At 34.4% G+C, this 21106-nt stretch overlaps 1 protein-coding gene and 1 pseudogene across 2 annotated transcripts in view; one reads left to right on the top strand and one right to left on the bottom strand.

Moving 5' to 3' along the window:
- Positions 1-12503, bottom strand: part of NOVA1 (NOVA alternative splicing regulator 1) — a 144036-nt gene extending 131533 nt beyond the window's left edge. The window contains exons 1-2 of one of the 2 annotated variants that reach the window (XM_090270175.1): positions 11723-12503; positions 9853-9996 (exon numbers count right to left, since the gene is read on the bottom strand). In XM_090270175.1, the coding sequence (XP_090126301.1) occupies positions 9853-9996; positions 11723-11858 (280 nt within the window). In that variant the 5' untranslated portion in view covers positions 11859-12503. The remainder of the gene's footprint in view (positions 1-9852; positions 9997-11722) is intronic. The other variant, XM_090270174.1, reaches the window with a different exon arrangement.
- A 7464-nt stretch (positions 12504-19967) lies between these two features.
- On the top strand, positions 19968-20588 carry LOC150015971 (calcineurin subunit B type 1 pseudogene; annotated as a pseudogene).
- The last annotated feature ends 518 nt before the right edge of the window (positions 20589-21106 follow it).

The following is a 21106-nucleotide window of genomic DNA, read 5'->3' as shown; positions in this document are numbered from 1 at the left end:
AATTCAGCTTCTAAAAGTCATAATGTACTTATACACATTAACTTCCCCACTATAGGTGAGGAAGAGTTATTATATTAAATAATGTAATTTTAATCTCGTGATTAGTAATCTTTGATTTTCAAGGTATATCAAGAAAGACATCAGTAGACTCTGTTCCTTACTGCACAAGTATCCATGTGGCAGCAAGTAAATCAGATTATATAGTATAAAATCTTGTAATGTAGGTACTTTTAATTACTTTATTAACAAATAAACATTAATTAAACTCTTGTTCTTAAGACAGAACACATTAAAAGTGACCTTCATTTTGGAATATTCTCCATAACAATGGCTTTTCAGTTTTCTTCGCATAGGATATCTAAACAGAAAGTAAAATTCTCCTAATCTACTCCACTTTTCTTCCTTAATACTTGACCCTTACTTGTCCTAACACTTCTATGGCCACTTCATAGTTTGCATTTTTTTAACTCATTAGTTCACTTACCCAAAATACAGATTTTACACACACAAACACACAGACATATACCATCAAAGGAAACTAGAAGTAAAATGAAAAAATAAGATGTATTACCTTCTACATCCATTGTATTGTTATTTCATGGGCTCTAGGGAGAGGAGAAGCCTCAAACTTGTCATTCACTCATTCTTAAATACATTCATTTAAATTTCAAGTGCTACCAATGTTCAAAGCACTGGATGTTGAAGATATATCAGCAGGCACGAAGGATGACATAAATTCCTTCACACCAATGGAGTTTAACTCAAATTTTCAACTGATGTAAGTAAAGACTAGCACAAATAATTTTTTGTTTTAAAACTCTGAAGGAATACAATCTTCAAAATCACATTGAGTACTTTTATAATCACGTTAAAAGTAGTCCTTACATTTATAAAGCAATGGAAACACCATAATTCAGATTAACTGAGAGTGACTAATTTAATAAAATGCACAGAAAAAAAAAAGAAAATAGTGATGTAGTTAAATGACTATTTATTATATATCTTCACTTTTACTTAGACTGTCCTACAATTAGCCTCATGCTTATTTTTTAATCATAATATTTTCTTCTTTTAAAACTGGTTAGATGAATACCCAGCCAAAGTCATAAAATCCTTAAAAACAAAATTTGACTTAGAAAGTTTATACATTTTTTAAATAAAGAAATAAAAATGTTGAGCTAAGAAACAATGGATGAAAGCCAAAAAAAATTGCAAATGAAGAAAAGTTACAAGGCTACAGAAATCAAATCACCCTGAAAATATTGTTATTTTCATTTGTATGGAAAAACAGAAAATAACCAGGCTACATTCCAGGCAATATAATTTATCATATCTTTTTAAAAAATGTGTAGCAATGACAAATAAATCTGCCTTTAGACTTCAGTGTAGCAAATCAACAATAACAACAAAATACCATAAAATAACTTAAGTTTTAAGAAAATGGAGTGTGCATATTCATTTCAAAAATAGGAGAAGTGAAGATATAGTTCCTCAGAGTCATATCCAAAAAAAGAAGAGGGAAAAAGGTATAGAACAGAACAAAAAAAGAATGAAGTACCTACTACAAAAATACCACAAGTCCAGAAAACATATTTAATAGTTACAGGATAATTATTGGCATACATCACTTAATCTCTTGCTATCTTGGTTTTCTCAACTGTTATTAAGATTCTGGAAGAGATCATACCTCAGCTCCATTCTTTTCACCTAGTTCCAAAATTCCGTGTTTTTCCTATCCCTTTAAAATAAATGCTTCTTCACTACTCCTAAGTGTCTTCATTAAGTCTATGATAGAGATGCCATATAATAAGAATATTTTTAAAACAAAACTCAAGGGAACAATAACAATCAAAGCACAACTTTTCATGGTAAAACAAAACATGCTCATATTCCTTTACAAAGAGAAGATGCTTTGTAATAATAATTCTAAGTCATTATGACCAAAGAGCTGCCTACATCTGGGCTCCTGGAGCATCTGATAAATACAGATAATAATTAACGAGAGAAAGGATTATAGACAGATTTCATACTAAAAAATAAAACTAGGTTTGTTAGTTTTCTAAAAAGTACTTTCATGACTTTTTAAAAAAGACACAGATTGGTATTAGAAAAATTAAAACAAGTTATACAAAGATTAAGACTAAGTTTGTGAATCAAGTCTGAAAGAGCTCACCTGCTTCCAACACTAACTCCTTCAAAAACAACTATTTCGAAAATAGACATAACCAAAATTGAACTGCTACAGTTCTAAAATATTTAGAAACATAAAACAAAAACAAGTACAATTTCTTACTATTTTGTGTTAATGAAATGAATTACCCCATTCCTTCTGTTCTGTGCTTCCCCAAAATTACTAGATCTTAAGAGTCACAATGTAATTCTTAGAACAGCAATTATTAATAATTTAAATGAAGACAACTTTCTTCGTCTAGGATAAGAATGGTTTTTTAAAAACTGAATCATCTGAGAGTCAGCATTTATGATACCCTAGAGGGAATGCAGGATTTGAAATGTTATTTAATGGATAAGTTCATTCAGTGAAAATTTATCCTGCAAAAGAATTATGAGGTCTTCAATAAATGACTGTTTGTAAAAGTCTTTAGAAGAGAAGGAAAAGTTATTCCTCAAAACTTTAAAAAGTATGCTCAGTTTCACAAAGAAAGTAACATTACAATCTAAAATTTAAAAATTACTGAGCTCAGAATAAAATTCACCAGAAATTACAAATATTCTGAACTTCAGTAAGACACAAACATGTCTTAAAATAAAAAGTGAATTTTACATATCGATTATTAAATAAAATTAGTTTAAGAATGGTAAAAAATGTTTTATTTTCCACACCAAATAATCTTACCTGAATCATTTTGCTGTTAAAAAACTCAAGATACTGATTTCATTTTTCATCTGGTCCTGTCAACGGTGCTATGACAGGCCCTGCAGGAAGCAGCAAAAGATCAATGATGGAGTGCAGATATTATGTGTTTTCATGATCAAGTTTTATTATGGAAAAGGATATCCATATAGTGGTTTGAAACGTAGCAAATATTGAAAGTACCTCAAAACGTTTGTCAGTGTACATAATATTCTTTTTTTTAAGTTGTAGTTTTTAAATGTTTATTCTTAATGTCTTCTTTGTCAAAAATTTTAAAAGGATAGTGAGGTACATATGTGAAACTTTAAAGAATCATTTTTATACTAATGAGATCTGATTAAGAAAATAATAGTCCACAACGTCAAAAATAAAAAATATTGATTGAAAAAATCCAACATGTTTAAACGTGTGGGAATGATTCTCTTGATGTCTAGAGATAATTATTTTAATCGTATTTTCCATAATTACCATAATTACCAATAAATTACCAACCACTCACAATATGATCAAAATAAAATTTAATAGACTTTTCTTACAAACAGTAGCTTCAGAATTAAACAGTTATCGGCAATACTGGTAAAAATTCCTCAAGAAAAAATGTGTAAGTTACAAAAAATCTGTGCAAACTCTAAAACTTCATTACCCTTGGGTAACTGACAAGTTACATTCAATGAATACCAAAAAGTTGAAATTAGTGAAACGAGTAGTAAGTTAAAACTATAAAACAACTTCACAAAGACCTCAAATGATATTTTTAAATTCTGAATTATTTTAAAAGATGATGGCACCTTGTAACATCTAATTGACGTTTTTACCTTAGGAACTGTTTTCCATTCAAGGGCCAATTAACAAACAGGACAGTAATGAGATACCTACATTAACTGGGAATACTATTAGAACACACAAGAAACGTCTATGTATGTGAGGGAAGTGTATTGTAAATCATATTGCAGACAGATTAAGAAATTTAAAATATAAATAAATGACAGACTAATGTTTTTAGAGTTATTTAATTAATCAAATTTTAATTTACTTGAAAGAAAAAGTGGTAAAGAATCATTTCAATACACTCCTATATTACATTAAAACATTCTAAAAATATTTTTAACATGCTATACATATTTGTTTGAACAGTTCAAAAACACTCAGCAAAGTTTGTTGCCAAAGCCCCTAACATGCTAAAACGATACCACTTAATTTCACATGGTTATTTGTCCAATAAAGATAAACGAACAAATGTTAATCTAAGATAATAAAACTAAAGAACTACAATGTACTTCCACTTACTTCTGTTCCCTCATAATCTGAAAATAACACTTGTGGAATAGGAAAATTTAAATTCTTCTGACTTAACATCATTTTATTTATATTTCTCTATAACTAAAGCCCTCCATCTTCCTTTATGTGGCTTCTATCAGATTAACGGAAATCATTTTAGTTTCAAATATTTGCATATTAAAAATGAAAAAGCTGATGACAGATCTTTAAAGAATAGAATGAAAAAGAAGTGGAACTTTACCAACCCGAGCATCAGAAAGTATTTATTGGAAGGTACTGCTTCATTTCTTGCATATTGCATTTTATACTACGACACTTCAGCCTCTGAGGATCAGGTCAATTAAGCTACATAGCAGCTGCAGTGCAATGTGAGACACACGTTGCTGCGGTTCCCACCAGTCCAGTCCAATTACCTGTAGTATTCCAGCACTGGACAAGTGACAACCAACCTCTTCTCTCTAGTCACTTTCTCCCACTGGTCTACTGATAAATGTTAGAACAAACTAACCTCTTTCTGGAAAAGTCTGCAAGCTGAATGCACCTGCTGCAGGCTGCAATGATGAGTCCCAGAGAGATGTTTGTCAGTCAGATCTCTGCAGATGTTGTTTAACTTTATGCTAGAGCTGTATCCAAAGATGGAAATGAGATGGCAATCAAGCACAAATCTCCCACCCTCATTCCCCCAATTTTATTTTGAAAAGCTGTACTTGCTCATAAAAGTTGTGCTTTAAAACAACGTAGCTCCACTAAACTGGAAACAACTAAGACTAAACTTTATGGTTAAAAAAATGTTTATTAAGTGATGAATTTTAGTTAACAAGTGGCAGAACTGTGTTCAATAAATATTATTCATGTTATTTAAGAGCTTAAAAATATTAATTCCTTTAAAATGGAGCAAAACAAAACAAAGCAAGAGAACTATAACATAGGCGGGTTTTTAGTGACATCACATACTCCTTACAGTTCCCAAGACACAACTCATTATTCCTCCTTGTATATAATACAAAAACAGCTTGGTTACATAAATATTGGACTATTTCACCAATTGTGTTCACTATTTTTACACTTCCTAAAATGCTCTGGGGATGGTATTTACAAGACAATGTTGTTATACGTATTGTATTCCCTTACAATGTCGCAAAATTTATATTAGCTATTTTTCCAAAACCCAGAAGGCTTCAAATACCAAATTTTAAAGGACATTTTGCTATGTAATTCACGAAAACATGGACACTATAAATTAATGATGTTCTATAGCTTACTAAATGGATAAGAGAAGATATAAAATCAAAATGAAAAATAAATAGCTAAGATTTTTAGAGTTTATTCAATGTTTCTAAAAATCCCATGCCACAAAACATTTGCTTATATGAGGTCAGTATAAAAATTACTGTCTTTAGGAAGCTACAAGTTTAATATAGACTGTGCTATGCCAGTAAAATTCCTTTATGTGTTAAGATTACATATTGCTTAAAAAGAGGAAGAATTAAAACTGCTGCAAATTTTCAGAGGTATTAATGTCTAAGTGAGAGATAATGGTTCTTCTTTCAACTGAAGATATAGAGAGATAAAATATAAAGTAACAGTAAGTAGTATGACAAATACAAATATTACAACATTAAGATTTAAAGAAAAGCATGTTATTACCTATAAGCAACTCTTTATTATGCTGAAATAAAAGGTATAGCACAGTGTAATGATAACTATCCTAATAAACTGAATAATATTGGAAATTATACTACTTGATTTTCTACTTGTTACAATTCTATTTATCTACTAAATTGGGCTTAAAATATATACCAATAAATTTTTAAGATTCTTGGAATCTAAGATCAAAGAGTATAGACTATAATTTTTAGAAGCTATAGCAAAAGTATTCACATTGTACTGCCAGTATCATAATACTTTCCTTAAAAATGTAAACAAAAGAAGGGATCCATTTTAAACTTCATTAACTCCTCTGATGTCTAAAGAAAAAAAAAATTATTCTTATACAATCCCAATCCTAAGCTTAATTGGCCACTGAATTTCCCCCATGTCAAAATTAAGGCAGTCTGGGATAGTACCTTCACTAAAATAAAATTCACTTACATTCTGCTCTTTTGTGATTTTTAAAAATTTAGCATACAAACAGTTTGTGATTTTTTTAAAAAGCATCACTTCAGTCGGAGAGCAATAAAATTAAAATATAATAAATCTAAAAGTAATAAGTTCAAATTTTAACTTAAGGAGCATGAAATAAATCAATACGTATTAAATGTGATCCAATTTTTGAACCACAAATATGAAAACAGTATAAAATATACACAGATATATGCTAAGATTATAGTGAAAGATTATTGTTTGATTGATATAATGAATATATCCAGTGTCATAAAATAGAATAAAAAAACAGGTACATTACGAAGTGTTTTAAAGTCTAAGGCATACAAAAATATTTATTTTATTCATCTTTTTCTATTCTCAACCAGAAAGTTTTTCCAATTACCTATCCGAACCATTCATTAAGTAATTTTAACAGATAAAATCAATTTATTAACAAATACTAAACACATCTTCAGATGCCAACTAAAAGAATAACACTATCGCCATACTGAAAATGATTACAGTAATATAGTCCCCCAAATTAAGAAGCTGTTTTTTACTATAAAGCGACAAATTTAAGTAACTTAATTATAAGATTATATATAAACATATCGAGTTAGGTTGCTTTAATCAATAAGGATAAATCCACAAACTATCAGTAACAAATTAGTATTCTGTAAGATTTAGATTTCTTAACATAGGTAAATACATACACAGCACAGCAAACAGTAAACCTATTTGTAGGTCTTTTTTACTGATATAGTAACTGAAAAATGCAGTTTACATTCTTCATCATACAATTCCCCAAATTATTTTAACATATGGCATGCTGAAGTACACAATGCAATATACAGTACTATAAAATCTAAATTTATTATTAATTAATGTGTAAAAAATGTTTTCTTCATTTCAACCATAAATATAAAAAAATTACTCGGAAAGGCAAGATTACTTAAGACATTTTAAAGATAGAACCTGAATATAGGCTATACTAAAAGCAATGCACATATCATTTGCGTTGAAATGTATTAAAACATTCCCAGCCTGTGTCTGTATTCTGCATACATATATCTTGAAGAAAGTTTTTGTCAAATACTGCAGTATGTTATCTAAGCTCTTTGAAAACAGTTACATTCTATTTCAAAGCTTAGGTAATTTGAGAAAATCCATTGGGTTACAACTAACGTCCTTTCCTCAGATATACTGTCTCACTAAATGAGAAACAGAAAAATGCTTCATGAAATAAACATCAGGCATATTCATTCCAATAGAATACACAGAGTCATAAATACATATACAAAACATACAGAAATGGGCTTCTGAATTATTGTGTAATCCTACAAGAAAGTCTTTATAACTTGGCAATATAAATGACAGCTTTACAATTTAGTTCATCTGAGATGAGCAAAGTATGCCTTAAGTATAACTGTATATCTAAGTAAAAGAAGTTGAAAGGTGTTGAGAGGCTGTTATGTTGAATACCAGGACCTTAGATAATTCTACACGCTTGTGGTCAAGTGTGAACAGGAAGACTACTACAATTAAAAGTCTATCAGAAGAGAGATGCATCTGTCCCAACAGGTAATAACCTAGCTAAAATTTTATTAAAATACAAAGTGTTCAGAATTATTAAAGCTTCTTTTAAATTACAGGCTTTATTTTATCTTTAGAATTGATTCCATAGTGTGTGATTGGTTTCCACCTGTTACAGGCAGAGTATAAGCCTTCTTTTATTCAGACATTTCAACTCACATTTGATCGGGTTACGTCATCACACACACACACACACACACACACACACGAGTTTATTCAACGCATTCCAGTTTTCCATTTTTTATAATGGATATTCTTGTTCTATACAAATAACATGACTCAGAACTATAAATAAAATAACCAATTTCAATGTAAAAAGAAAAAAAAGCACCAATAAGTGGACCAAAAACTAAAGATCTAATTCTTGGTGTACCCCTTCTAAACCACTGAAAATAAACTATATTCAAATGAAAAGGCATTTAATCTACTATTTGGAATATCCATGATAAACACCCATTTTCTAAAACATCCTTGAACATCTGATACCACCTCATGTATAATGCAAAAAACGGTATTTCCTTTTCACCTGCATGAAAGTGAATTTAATTTACCACTGCAGTCTTTTCCTAGAACTATCACATTATTAACATTGCAATCAAGTTCTTTTAAGTGCTTTAATTTGTACTATGGGTTTTCACAATTCCATATTGAATTTCCCATCACAATATATCTTTTAAACGTGCAAATGTGAATATGTTAGCAAACTTTCTTAATGCATAAGGAAAGTTTCAGAGATAAGGAAAGCCATCTACAAAACTATACTCACAGGAAAGAAACTTTTGACACAAAAGTCATATTTAATAGATTTCATTTTAGTTTAATAAATTTAATGTATACCAAATATAGCTACAGACAATTTATATAACTAAATGATAGTTTCAATCATTCTATAACCTTCTTATCCAGCATAAATGGTCCATTTTCTACCAACAAGTGATTGGCTATGAAAAAGAAATCCTCCAAATGTTCTGCTTACATTCATGCCAGATGTCTTTGCTGTATTAAAGAACTCTTACTGAATTAGATCACTGAAAGCAAACCAGCTTTTCTTTTCCACCAGGGGGAAAAAGAAAGTAGTACTGGTTCCCCTCAGCACTGAGTAAATATTTTTTATAAAGATATAATAACCTCCCAAAAAGTGGCAGAAGCTACATCTAGGTTAAAGCAAATCAGCTAATGTTTTACCTAGGAGATACACTATTCAGTTATGGAGTTTTTCCAATTAAATTTAAAATCCATATATTGAGTAGCAATATGATTTAAAAAAAGAAAAAGGAGATGAACATGCAGAACTGCATAACATTTGAAATTTAAAAAAGCACACTGAAAAGTACAAAAAAAAAATTATACCACCTAGGAAACTTGCCATATTCTAATGAGTTACAGTACCAAACAAATTGTTAACATGTTTTAATCAAATATATATCTTAAGTAACACAAATACTGAAGCATTATTTTACTCCTGACATAGTATATTTTCTTGTCACAATTACATTAAAAATACAATATTTAAAAAATCTGAAGAGGCAGCACTTGTCCTCTTTACTTCACTCCAGGGCCAACACACAAAGCAATGAAGCAGAAAGGGGTACAGAATGGATTTAGAAGTAAATGGTCCATTCTTCAAGAAGGCTTCCTACCCCCTCTTCTGAATTCACTCTAGGCTAATTGTCATTACAATGATGTCTGAAAACTTCAGAAGAACCCTATTTCCTAATGCCAGCTGTCAAGTCTTCTATCTTTAAATTTCAAGTTTTTTCCCCAATTAGAAAGAATTTAGAAATGCCCAGAAGATTCATCTCTCAATTAGTTTAAATCACAGGCACAGTATATCATAGAAAAAATACATAATCTACAATAGAAATAGTCTTTAAGAATTTCCACAAACATTCTAATACAGCAAATAAATAAACAAAATTAAGTCTACACTATTAAGAATTTCTTTCAATACAGCACAACACACGTAGAGCTTCTCTTTCTTTCCTTGGGGATTTATCAAAAAATCTCTTCACCATTGCACCTACCTGGGTAAAAATCTTTGGACTTAGACAGCTTGATGGTGGCTCCTGTTTCTTTTTGCAACTGAACAATTGTCTGTCCTCCCTTCCCAATTATAGATCCAGCAGCATAACTAGGTATGAGAACCTTTAGAAAATACTGGCCGTCTTCTGAAAAATGCAAAGAAATATACTTTGTTAACATGATAATTTAAACTTTGTATCCCCTCTCCACCCTCAAGAGAGAAAACCAGCAATTAAAACATTGGGTATATAGCTGCAGGAAGTACGGGGTTACATTTTTTTAAAGAACACAAATAAGGCAATTACACTGAAAAATAAATTTGTACAAGTGTTTCTCATTTTATAGGATTTATATTTTCAAACTTGGAATTAAAATAAACATGTTCTATTATTTTGCAGCAATGTAGGAACTGATGACTAATTTCCAGTTGTTATTCCAAACATGGAAGTCTTCCAATTCTATCTGTGGTTACTATGGTAAAACAAAATGAACTGACCCTTTAACAAAACTTCAGAGATTTATAAAATGACAAACCTTCTCTTAACATAGTGCAAAATAAATAAAAAGACTGTAAAATGGTGATGAACTATATTTGTTTGACATCAGCAAGCACATAAGGACTACAATTAGACATCGCCTGTATCCTACTTAAAGTATGCAAAACAACCCTTCTCCCACCAAATAAACCACCCAAACTGTAGGATGTATTCCAAGCCTTCAATAACTGCCAGGAAATAACTCAAAGTGATTTGGACTGGCAAATCTAACTAATCCTGGTGTACTTCTTTAGCACTTCTTAGTCTACCATGATCTCCTTTAAGCTCATTAATTAGAAGACCTTAAGAAGAATTCTGCCAATACTAAAAAGCTTAGGAGTCATTTATATTAAATACACTTAAAAGTCACCGAACAGATAATGTTACTTTTCCAAAATAACTACAATATTCAAAACGGAGAGGGGGCAGATGAACCAAGAAAGAGTGAAATGAAATGTTTTAGAAAACAGAGCCAACTCCATAAACTTTAATTTCCGTCAATTTCATGTCTTAAAATAGGAAACACCCCGGTAAATCCAGCTTCCTTATGTGAATGAACGTTCCAAAATTTGCGGGTGTGTCGTTCGCAGGACCCCCATCCGTCTCTAATATACATGCTGTAGATTAATTCACCTCTGCTTCGATGCATTGGGTGCATTGTTAAGATGACTCCAGTGCAAATGAAGAAGCAATACCGGTCCCGTTATAACTCATCTTCCCAGGAAGCGCAGGATGTTAACTAACAAGTCACAGCACCAGACACCCCCACCCTCCAATGCACACCGCTGAAGACAAATCAATGAGATATTTGCACCGACAATGTAAGTGCGGTAAGAGCATGCACTCATCAAGATTTTGCGTACTACTTGTGGCCCAAAGCAAGGGGACAGCAAGAGAAAAACTCTCAGGTGCCCCAATCATTTGCTATCCGCTACCCAAGTGCCATTTATTTATTTATTTATTTTATCAGAAGGTTAAATGCAGGGAGCATCTTCGGGCGGCCATCACTTCACTCGGGGGTCATTCTCCTGCTTCTTAACGGACCCCTTGCCCAGGTCTAGGATATTTAAATGGCCAGACTTTCGACCGATTAAATGGAAAGATAGGTCTATTCCGAAAAACCGGTCGCCATTTTGATGAATGATAAACACAGAAATGAAAATGTGTCCGGGACGGCGAGGTGCCGGGCAGGTGCAGGGGAGGGGGCGCGGGAGCCGCGGGTTCGGGCTGGAGGTGTCCGGGCCGCGGGAGGGAGGGAGGGCGGCGGGAAGGAGGGAGGGAGGCAGGGGCGGGCGGCGGGGGATGGGGCCAGCGGGGAGGTGGAAGCGATACCCACCGCCCGTATTGGTCCTCTTGGTGCTGCCGGCTTCAGGGGGGGCTTCCAGCGGCCTTTTCCGCGAGTCCGGCGGGTCCAGGTCTATGGGAACCCCAGTGTGGGTCCCGTTCTGCTGGATAGGAGCTGCCGCCATCATGTTTGCAGTTCCTGCCGCTGCTACGGGGAGAAGGTTCTCCCTTTTGTTTTGGCTTTTTCTTTTCTTTTTTTCTTTTTTTTTTTTTTGCGTTTGGGATTTCTTAAGGTTTTCTTTTAATCGGATCAATAGAAATCTCTTTATGAAAAAAAGCTATGTTGCTGGTTTGTTCTCACTGGGGAGGGGGCAGGGCTGAGGAGCAGCTGCAGTGCAGTGTCAGAAAGGAGACAGGGGAATGGAGGGGGTGTGAGAGACGGAGGGTGAAAGAAGGAGAAGAAAGGAGAGAGGGGGAGAGAGTGGAGAAGAGAGAGGGGCGAGTGAATGAGCGGGAGGAGGGGAGCGGGGAGGACGGGCAGAGGGAGTGGGAGAGCGCGAGGGCTGGCGGGGCGCGGGAAGAAGCCGAGGAGGAGGGGAGAGTGAGGGAAAGAGTGAATGAGCAGGAGGAGGGGAAAGAGGTGGATGCGGAGAGAGGAGCCAGCGGCGGAGGAGGGCAGGAGCCGGGAAGGAGCGCGGCGATCCCCGCGCCGCGCTAGCGCTGCGCTCGCTCCCGCTGCTGGGGCTGCTGCCGCCGCCGCCGCCGCCGCCGGAGCGGTTCTGCCTTTGCCTGGGCTGCTTGGCGCTGCTGCTGCTGCTGCTGCTGCTGCCGCCGCTGCTGCCGCTGCTGCTGCTGCCGCTGGGTCTCGCTCATTATTTCTCCCGCTTGTAGGGGGAGGGGGGGGCTCGTGGGGAGGGTGGGGGATGGCTGCGAGGGGAGGGTAGTGAGGGGTTGAGTTCGTAGACTCCCACACACTTCGCGCTCGGGTCCTTGCCTCTCAGCAGCGCGCCGCCGCTGCCTCCCAGCGCCGAAACCTCAGCCAGCGGGGTGGGGGGAGACCCTGGGCAGGGGAGCGGGTGTGTGAATGTGTACGCGCGCGCGGGCTGAGCGCGTGCGCGGGGGCGCGCGCCGTCGGCGGGGGCGGGGGCCGGGGCGCTCCCGTGGGAAGGGTGGGGGTGAAAGGTTGCGGGTCCCCGGCAACACGGCTCAGGCAAACGTAAGTGGCCTGTCGCAGAAACCAAGGGGTCCAAGAAACGCGCTAGGCTGGAAGGCGGGAAGCAGAGATTACTGACAGCCTTGCCAGCCAATAAAGTGGAAATGTGAGACAGGCTCTTCAGCCCCCCTTCCCAATCAGGAAACTTGGGTATGAGAGCGAGTGAAGGGGCGGGGTGGCATCTGGGTCCGGCCGGCACTGGAGCGGCGACAATTTTGGCTAGTTTGAGAAGGACGTTCGAGTGACCGTTGACAACGGGTGGGACAGCGTCAACGCTGAGGGAAGAACCATTACTTAAATGCTTCCAGGACTCCTACCTGGGTGCATTAGTTTATGTTTTTAAGAGTTAGGTCAAAGAGATCAGTTAACATCTCACTCATCGGAGATTTTCTATGGAATTACTCGCACTGTGTAACATTGTTAGGGAACTTACAGTGTTACTCGCCACCTTAAATCCTTTCGGGAACAAGCCAGAGTATAAATAAATAAAGCTAAGTATGGTCTTTCCCTTTACGAATGGCTGGTAGGCAAACTAAAGACAGGCAACAGCTGAGTGTGTACAGTAAATTAAATACTGATCCAAATATGCATATAGGAATAAAATTTATTGCAATGTGCACAGCTTATGATTTTACAGATGTTGGATATATTACGAACTTGAACCTCAACCCTAGAACACTAAGGGGAAAAAAAAATCTAATGTAGCTGGAATAGACCCTGAAAGTGTGAAAAGAGTCAGTTTACAGATGAGTAAAAGGATTCAGTGAAGTATTTTGCAGTCATCTAGCAGGTTAGGACTTGAATTAAATCAGTGTGCTAGGAAGCAGGGACAGTGGCAAAGCATGAGCTTTGGAGTCCAAAATCTTGATTTCGATTATTTGCAGACACGTTCTAAAAGTGTGTCTTGAGCAAAGTCCTTAACATGTTGATACTTATTAAGTGCTTGCCATGTGCCAAGCGATTCACTTTGCATGTTATGCTCTTTATATTGTGTATCATTTAGTTATTACTGTCACCTTTTTTATGAGGGTTTTGGGTTTAGAAGTATTAATTTGCCCAGTCACACGGGTATAAACATTGTAGCAATAATTAAAACTTGGTTCTTCTGATTCCAAAGTCTGATCTCTTGAATATTGCAGTTCACTAGAGCTTAAGGTTCCCTCCCATTTAAAACAGAGGCTGCAAAACCTAGCTCCCACAATTCTTATGAGCCAAATGAGATCATGTACATGGCAATGTATTATAAGATGTAAAAAGGTATAAACATATTCACTAAATTTCTAGAACAAAGATGCTTCTTCCCTGTAGTTTCCACTACAGTACTTCAAACTGAAAGGTGGCTTTAGTATTAAGCAGGCATAAGAAAGGGCTTCTCTGTAATTCTATTGTATTCTAACCAAGGATATGTGCATACCTGAGGAAATAACCAAAGAGAATAAAATTTAATTCCTTCTAGAGAAGGGAATGGAAATGAATACTAACCCAACTCCTAGAGTGCATTCTTTATTGGAAGGAGCATCTAGAAGGCATTGAGATCTCTGGTGCTCTTTAAGTAATGAAAGATAGATGATAGTCTGCTGAACAAGGAAGAGAATAATGTTCAGTTTGAGAATAAAAGTTCATTCAGGGTATAAAAAACAGTGTAAAAACCACAATTGCCTCAACTCAGGGAATAAGATATGCTCAAAGCTGAAAGAATGGGAAAGCAGGTAAGTTAGTGCATATTGGTAAAGGTCTGTGAACCGGAGTCCAGAATTTTGAATATGATGTAATAGGAAACCACGCAACATCTTTCATGACCAAAATAAAGATGATTTATACACGTAATTGGATATAACCTAACAGCCGTGATAGGGAAAAAAGAGGAAAAAACAGGGTTAGGGATAAGTATGTGGTAGTCAAGAGAGAAAAAGGTTGATGCCAGACATTGTGCAATCAAAGTGTTCTGTGAAGTGTACAAAAATATGTAAGGATGTTTTTAAATAAGAAATTAGGGCTTGGATTTAGTACCAGATTGTTTTGAAACAGTAAAAGATGGAGGAGAAAGACAATTCAAAGACAAAGGTAGTTCAAAGCTATATTACATTAAAGCTTGGGCAAAATATTCAATAGAATATAGTTTTGAATTGGAGAAAGACTGACTTAGATTTGGAAAATCTGCTCTTAACAAATTTTTTAAAATAAAATATTTCTAAAATAAGTTAGAAAATACTTGTATTGCCACACTTAAGTTAAATTGCCTTATAGACATAAGCTTACTGAGAGTCATGGTTGTATATTTTTATGGTAGTTATTTAACCCTTATTCACTTTTTCAGACTTAATATTTAAATACTACTCACCACTCCATGGGATTCAGCAGCAGAAGATATGACTTTCAATGTATGCAGTATGCTTAGGAACCTCGTTATGATATGCTAGAAATTACAGAGACTATCCTAATACCTGGTCACTAAGGATTAAGAGCTGATTTGGTCAAAGAAAATTATCAGATTACATTCTAATTAAACCTCTGTTCTCTAGTATATATATATATTTTTTTAATTATACTTCTTCATTTCACACTTAAATCTCTACTATTCTAATTAGACATAAACATTGTATCTGTTTTCTGTATTTTTTTTACCAGCCAGTAAAACTAAACAAATGCAAAAACATCTCCCAGTTTATTAATAATGATTACACTATACCTCTTATGATACAAATGAACTAAATGAAATTTTCAAAAAAATAGAAGAGGCATTTGACCTTTTAATTTTCTGAAAAGAAATATTTTATTTTAATTAAGCACAAATAAAAATTTGATAACATTTTCTAATGCCTTATGACATCAGAGAACTTGTGTGCTTTTCCTTACTAATTAGGTGATGAGTTATAAACATAAGCAACTGTGATAGAAAATATTAATCTGAACAACAAAATCCTCAGTCTTTTATCAGCTTTCAGTAGGGGGTCTTTCCCTTTATAAGTTTTGGTGTGAATAACATGCACATAGGATAATCTATTTTCAGTAATAATTATTGGTGTTCTAGAGAAAGCACAGATAGTTGATATCCACAAATGTTCCTAAACCTATTTCTTTGTCTCCATGCTCCTGCTTGCCTACAATCAATTCTATTACTAAAGAACATAAATATTTCCTCTTCTTGAGTGTTCCTTCAGCCTATGCTTTGGGCAAATATTTTCCAAGTTTGTGTTCTATTAGAATTAGAACCAGAGTTTAGGACTCAAGTGCAAGTAGTTTATTTTGGAAATGATTTCAGGAAACAGTAGGGACTTGGGGAAGTGAGACAGGGAGTGGAAGAAAGGCAAGGAAGGATGAATTACCAAGCAAGTTATCACTGTAAGCAAAGAGCTTAATCTCATTGGAATTCCTGGAAAAGCGTTAAAAACAGTAGCCTCAGAATAAAGTGGAAAACTAAGTCACTGGTGGAGGTCTATTCCTAGGTTGGGTTAATTCAATGCATGCTAACTAGTCTTCCAACCCAGCAATGCATCTTGTAACGTGAGGATTTTGTCTGGAGGCTGGAACCTGTTCTGCCCTTACACAGGCTGGAATGCTGGGGAACTAACACATCGCTGTGGCTGTGGAATATCCCCCACCATTATGGAAAATCAGGCCAGTGTACTAAGAAATGGTAGGGCAGGGAGTAATGGGTGGGACACTAACAGCTTGTTACAAGTATCACTACGGATTTAGGGAAAAGGAAAATGAGCCTATCTGTTTCTCCGAAGTATTGGAAAGATCAAATAAATATGAAAGAATTGGGAAAGCTTAAAGTACTAACAACACAAACAAAAATAACCTAAGGTTTTAATAATTATCACAACCCAAATATTGTAACCAAGCATTGGTAATAAAAAGCCTGAATTGTTTGTTTTTTTAATATTTGTAAAAAGCACATTTTTAGTTTTTTAAGATATAAGACATGAAGAATCAATGTACATATTCTGGTTGATTTTTTATTCAATGTAGCACAAAGAAAATAGGAGCAAATATATACCGAAAGAGTATTATTACCTAATCGCACATCCCAGGTTTCATATAGCAAGTTTTATAAATAGATGTATTGATTAGAAATACTTTTCTAAGATTGCACTTCTAAGAAAAATGAGTTACTGAACTTTTATTTTCTCAAAAATTCATATAGCTTTTATATTTCTGTATTAAATAATATAAATTCACTGTTGGTGGCTATGCTTATGAAAACAGCCTATGAAGGCTCACACTTATTTATATAGAAACATTAATGTGTTATTAGCACTATTTCAAAAGTGCCCAAACCTTAATATTCTAGTTACAAATACATCAACCTAATAAAGAGATATGTTAATATTAGGGAGAATCCTAATTCTTTGGCACTGGGTATATTTTCTTGGTTTCTAATAGATCATTAATTTATTCTAGCATTTTTTAAATATTATGAAATGCATCTATTGGCCTTTACCTTAAAGACAATAAATCTGAACTACCACTTTCTATAGTGCAATAAAAAGAACTTTGTAAAAGGTTAACATTAGGGGAAGCTGGGGGGGAGGGGTAGAGGAACTTCTATCATTGTAACTATTCTTTAAGTCTAACCCTATTTCAAAATAAAAAGTTTTAAAAATAACCTTAAGTTGATAACCTCGTTCTGGTTCTTCCACTTACTAACTCTGGGACCTAGAATAACTCGTTTATCTGCTCTGAGATTCACTTTCCTCATCTATGATATGGGAGAGTTGGTAGCTGCTCTGTATGTCTCTAAAAACAAAAAATTTATATTTGTAGCTTTACTACAGTTAGAATTTTACAAAAAAAAATTGTCAAAATAAAAGTACATATTGTGTGCTTTACCATGTATTTTTAAATCAGTTAATACATATTTTAAAGATGTATGTACTTTAGGTACAAAGTAAAATAATATATTAAAGAAAACAATTTTGATATTGTAAAAAAATATATTTACTATAGTCTCTATCTTTTTGCATTTAAATACAATAGTTCATTAAAATCTACATTTGAAAATATTTTGGGGACCACAATTCAAAATGTGACAGCTTCATCTTTTAAACCATTTTGATATGAAAAATTGCTGGAGTAAACAGTAAATGATAAATATGTTAAGATAAAGCAAAAGAAAATTCAAAAGTAGACTAAAAAATGCAATAATTGACTAGTATTCATTTTTTATCAACTAAGTTTAAACACTTACTATGGCATCCATAAAATATCTTCAATGACACATACTCTATTTTGATCATGCCTAGAGTGACCCTGAGTCTCCATTGGCCCAATATGGTACTGGCTTATGCTGATGTCCCATGCAATTATAAATACTCTCAAAATTGTCCAAATTTGGACAATAAATTATATGGTCACTCTACTAATACTCAAGAGCTTTGACTTTGTGTTTAATCCTGAAAATTATAAAACAAAATATTTTTTATTTATCATATTCCTTTATATGGTAAGTTCCCCATAAGTAATAGTAGAAATGTTTATTATAGTTCCCTCCTGTATTACATCGTGGTATAATAAATTAGTACATCTCCACATCCTCTACTCTCCATGTTTTATTTTCTACCTGTACTTATCTTAGCTAGAGCTGAGACCAGAGATCAAGAACACAGGTAAAAAGTAGCATCCTAGAATTTAAAAAATGAATCATTTCACATTTTACCATGGAAATGACAATTTTGATAGGATGATTCTTCCTTAGGAAGTACTGTATGTAGCAAGATGAAGTGAATTGAAATAGTAAATGAATGAATGAAGAAGTATAAGTGTCTTTATTTGCAGATGACATGATACTGTACATAGAGAACCCCAAAGATTCCATCAACAAACTACTAGAACTGATAAGTAAATTCAGCAGAGTAACAGGATACAAAATTAATATCCATAATCAGTTGCATGTTTATATGCCAATAACAAACTAACAGAAAGGGAAATTAAAAAAACAATCACATTCACAATCATTTCAAAAAGAATAAAATAGCTAGGAATAAACCTAACGATGTAAAAGACCGATACTAGGAAAATTATAAGACACTAAAGAAAAATTGAAGAAGATACAAGTAAGTGGAAGCACATACTATATTCGTGGTTAGGAAGAATTAATGTCATTAAAATGTCCCTACCATCTAACACAATCTATAAATTCAATGCAATTTCTATCAAGATTCCAATGACATATTTCAAAGAACTAGAACAAATATTTAAAAAGGCCCCTACATAGCAACAGTGATCCCAAGAAAGAAGAACAAAGTTAGAGGAATCATGCAACCTAATATCAAATTATAGTAGAAGGTCATAATAATTAAAACAGCATGGTACTGGCATAAAAACAGACACATAGATCAATGGAACAGATAGAGAGCCCAGAAAAAAGCTCACACCTTTATAGTCAATATTTCGCAGTGGAAACAAGCATATACAATGGGCTACAGAAAGTTTATTTAATAAATGATGTTAGGAAAATTGGACAGATAACATGCAGAAAAATGAAACTAGACCACCTCTTACAAAACACATAAGAATAAATTAAAAATTGATTAAAGTCATAAGTATTAGACCCGAAACCATTAAAACTGTAGTAGAAAACATAGGCAGCAAAATCTTGGACACTGCTCCTAAAAATATTTTATCAATATATCTCCCTAGGCAAGAGAAACAAAAGAAAAAGTAAGTAAATGGGACTACATCAAACTAAAATGTTTTTGCACAGCAAAAAACAATTACCAAAATAAAAAGACAACCTACTGGATGGGAGGACATATCTGTTGATATATATGATAAGGGGTCAATATCCAAAAATTTTAAGTAACTTACAAAACACCAAACAATCCAATTAAAATATGGGCAAACACTTTCTCCAAAGAGGACATACAGATGACCACCAGGCATATGAAAAGATGCTCAACATCACTAATCACCAGAGAAATGCAAATTAGGACCACAATGAGATATCATCTCACACTTGTCAAAATGGCTATTATTGGTCACTGCCACCACTGCTACTGCCATCACACTGTGTGTTCTCCGTCCCTCCTGCCTGTCTGGATGAGTATTTCTTCTTTATATATTTGTTTGCTGGACTTCCATGCAGTTTGATTTTCTGGAACTTCTGGTTGTCTCTAGTTTTGAGGGAAATGAGGCAAGTTATCCCTTGGAAATGTGCTCACACTTTGATGCTGATGAAATTAAAAGGCTAGGAAAGAGATTTAAGAAGCTCGATTTGGACAATTCTGGCTCTTTGAGTGTGGAAAAGTTTATGACTCTGCCAGAGTTACAACAGAATCCTTTAGTACAGTGAGTATTAGATATATTTGACACAGATGGGAATGGAGAAGTAGACTTTAAAGAATTTATTGAGGGAGTCTCTCAGTTCAGTGTCAAAGGTGATAAGGAGCAGAAGTTGAGGTTTGCTTTCCGTAGTATGACATGAATAAAGATGGCTATATTTCCAATGGGGAACTCTTCCAGGTGCTGAAGAAGATGATGGGGAACAATCTGAAAGATACACAGTTACAGAAAATTGTAGGCAAAACCATAATAAATGCTGATAAGGATGGAGATGGAAGAATATCCTTTGAAGAATTCTGTGCTGTTGTAGGTGGCCTAGATACCCACAAAAAGATGGTGGTAGACATGTGACTCTTTTTAAAGAGTACCAACCAACACTTTTGCTTTCTTCCCCATCTCTGAAGATCTGCTCAAGACATCCAGCAATGCTCTTCTGTGTATTTAAATGGAAGTATTTTTCTCTGTGAAGCCACATTTTCCAACATGAGCCACATGAAGCCAACTGTTATTGAATTCTTATTCTCTCAATAACTCAGTGTAGCACTTTAAAGTCTGAAGGACAGCAACATGAATAGAGCATATCAATGCGGTGAAGAAAGAGAAGGGGTTGGCTTTTTAATTTATTTTTATTCATCTTTTATAACAAGAAAGTATCTATATATACATATGTAAATATGTATATATAGATATATGTAGCTTTCTATATGTGTAGTAGGTTGGCTTTAATTTAATATACTTGATTCAGAAACAAAATGATAGAGTACAAAGGTGCCAAGCAGAACATAAAGCATCCTTACTTTTATTTCACACAGTTTTATATATAGATAGAAGATTGTACAATTTGAGCCAGGTGTTAGGCCAGCTACTTTCCTTTTCCTGAGCTTTCTCCTTTGAGAGATTGACAAAGCATTTGTTAACGTCCTATTATTTACCTTA

Source organism: Furipterus horrens, unplaced genomic scaffold (assembly GCF_987537825.1).
Source record: "Furipterus horrens unplaced genomic scaffold, mFurHor1.1.pri manual_scaffold_3, whole genome shotgun sequence".
Classification (NCBI taxonomy): Eukaryota; Metazoa; Chordata; class Mammalia; order Chiroptera; family Furipteridae; genus Furipterus; species Furipterus horrens.
This window is presented reverse-complemented; position numbering and strand designations above follow the sequence as displayed.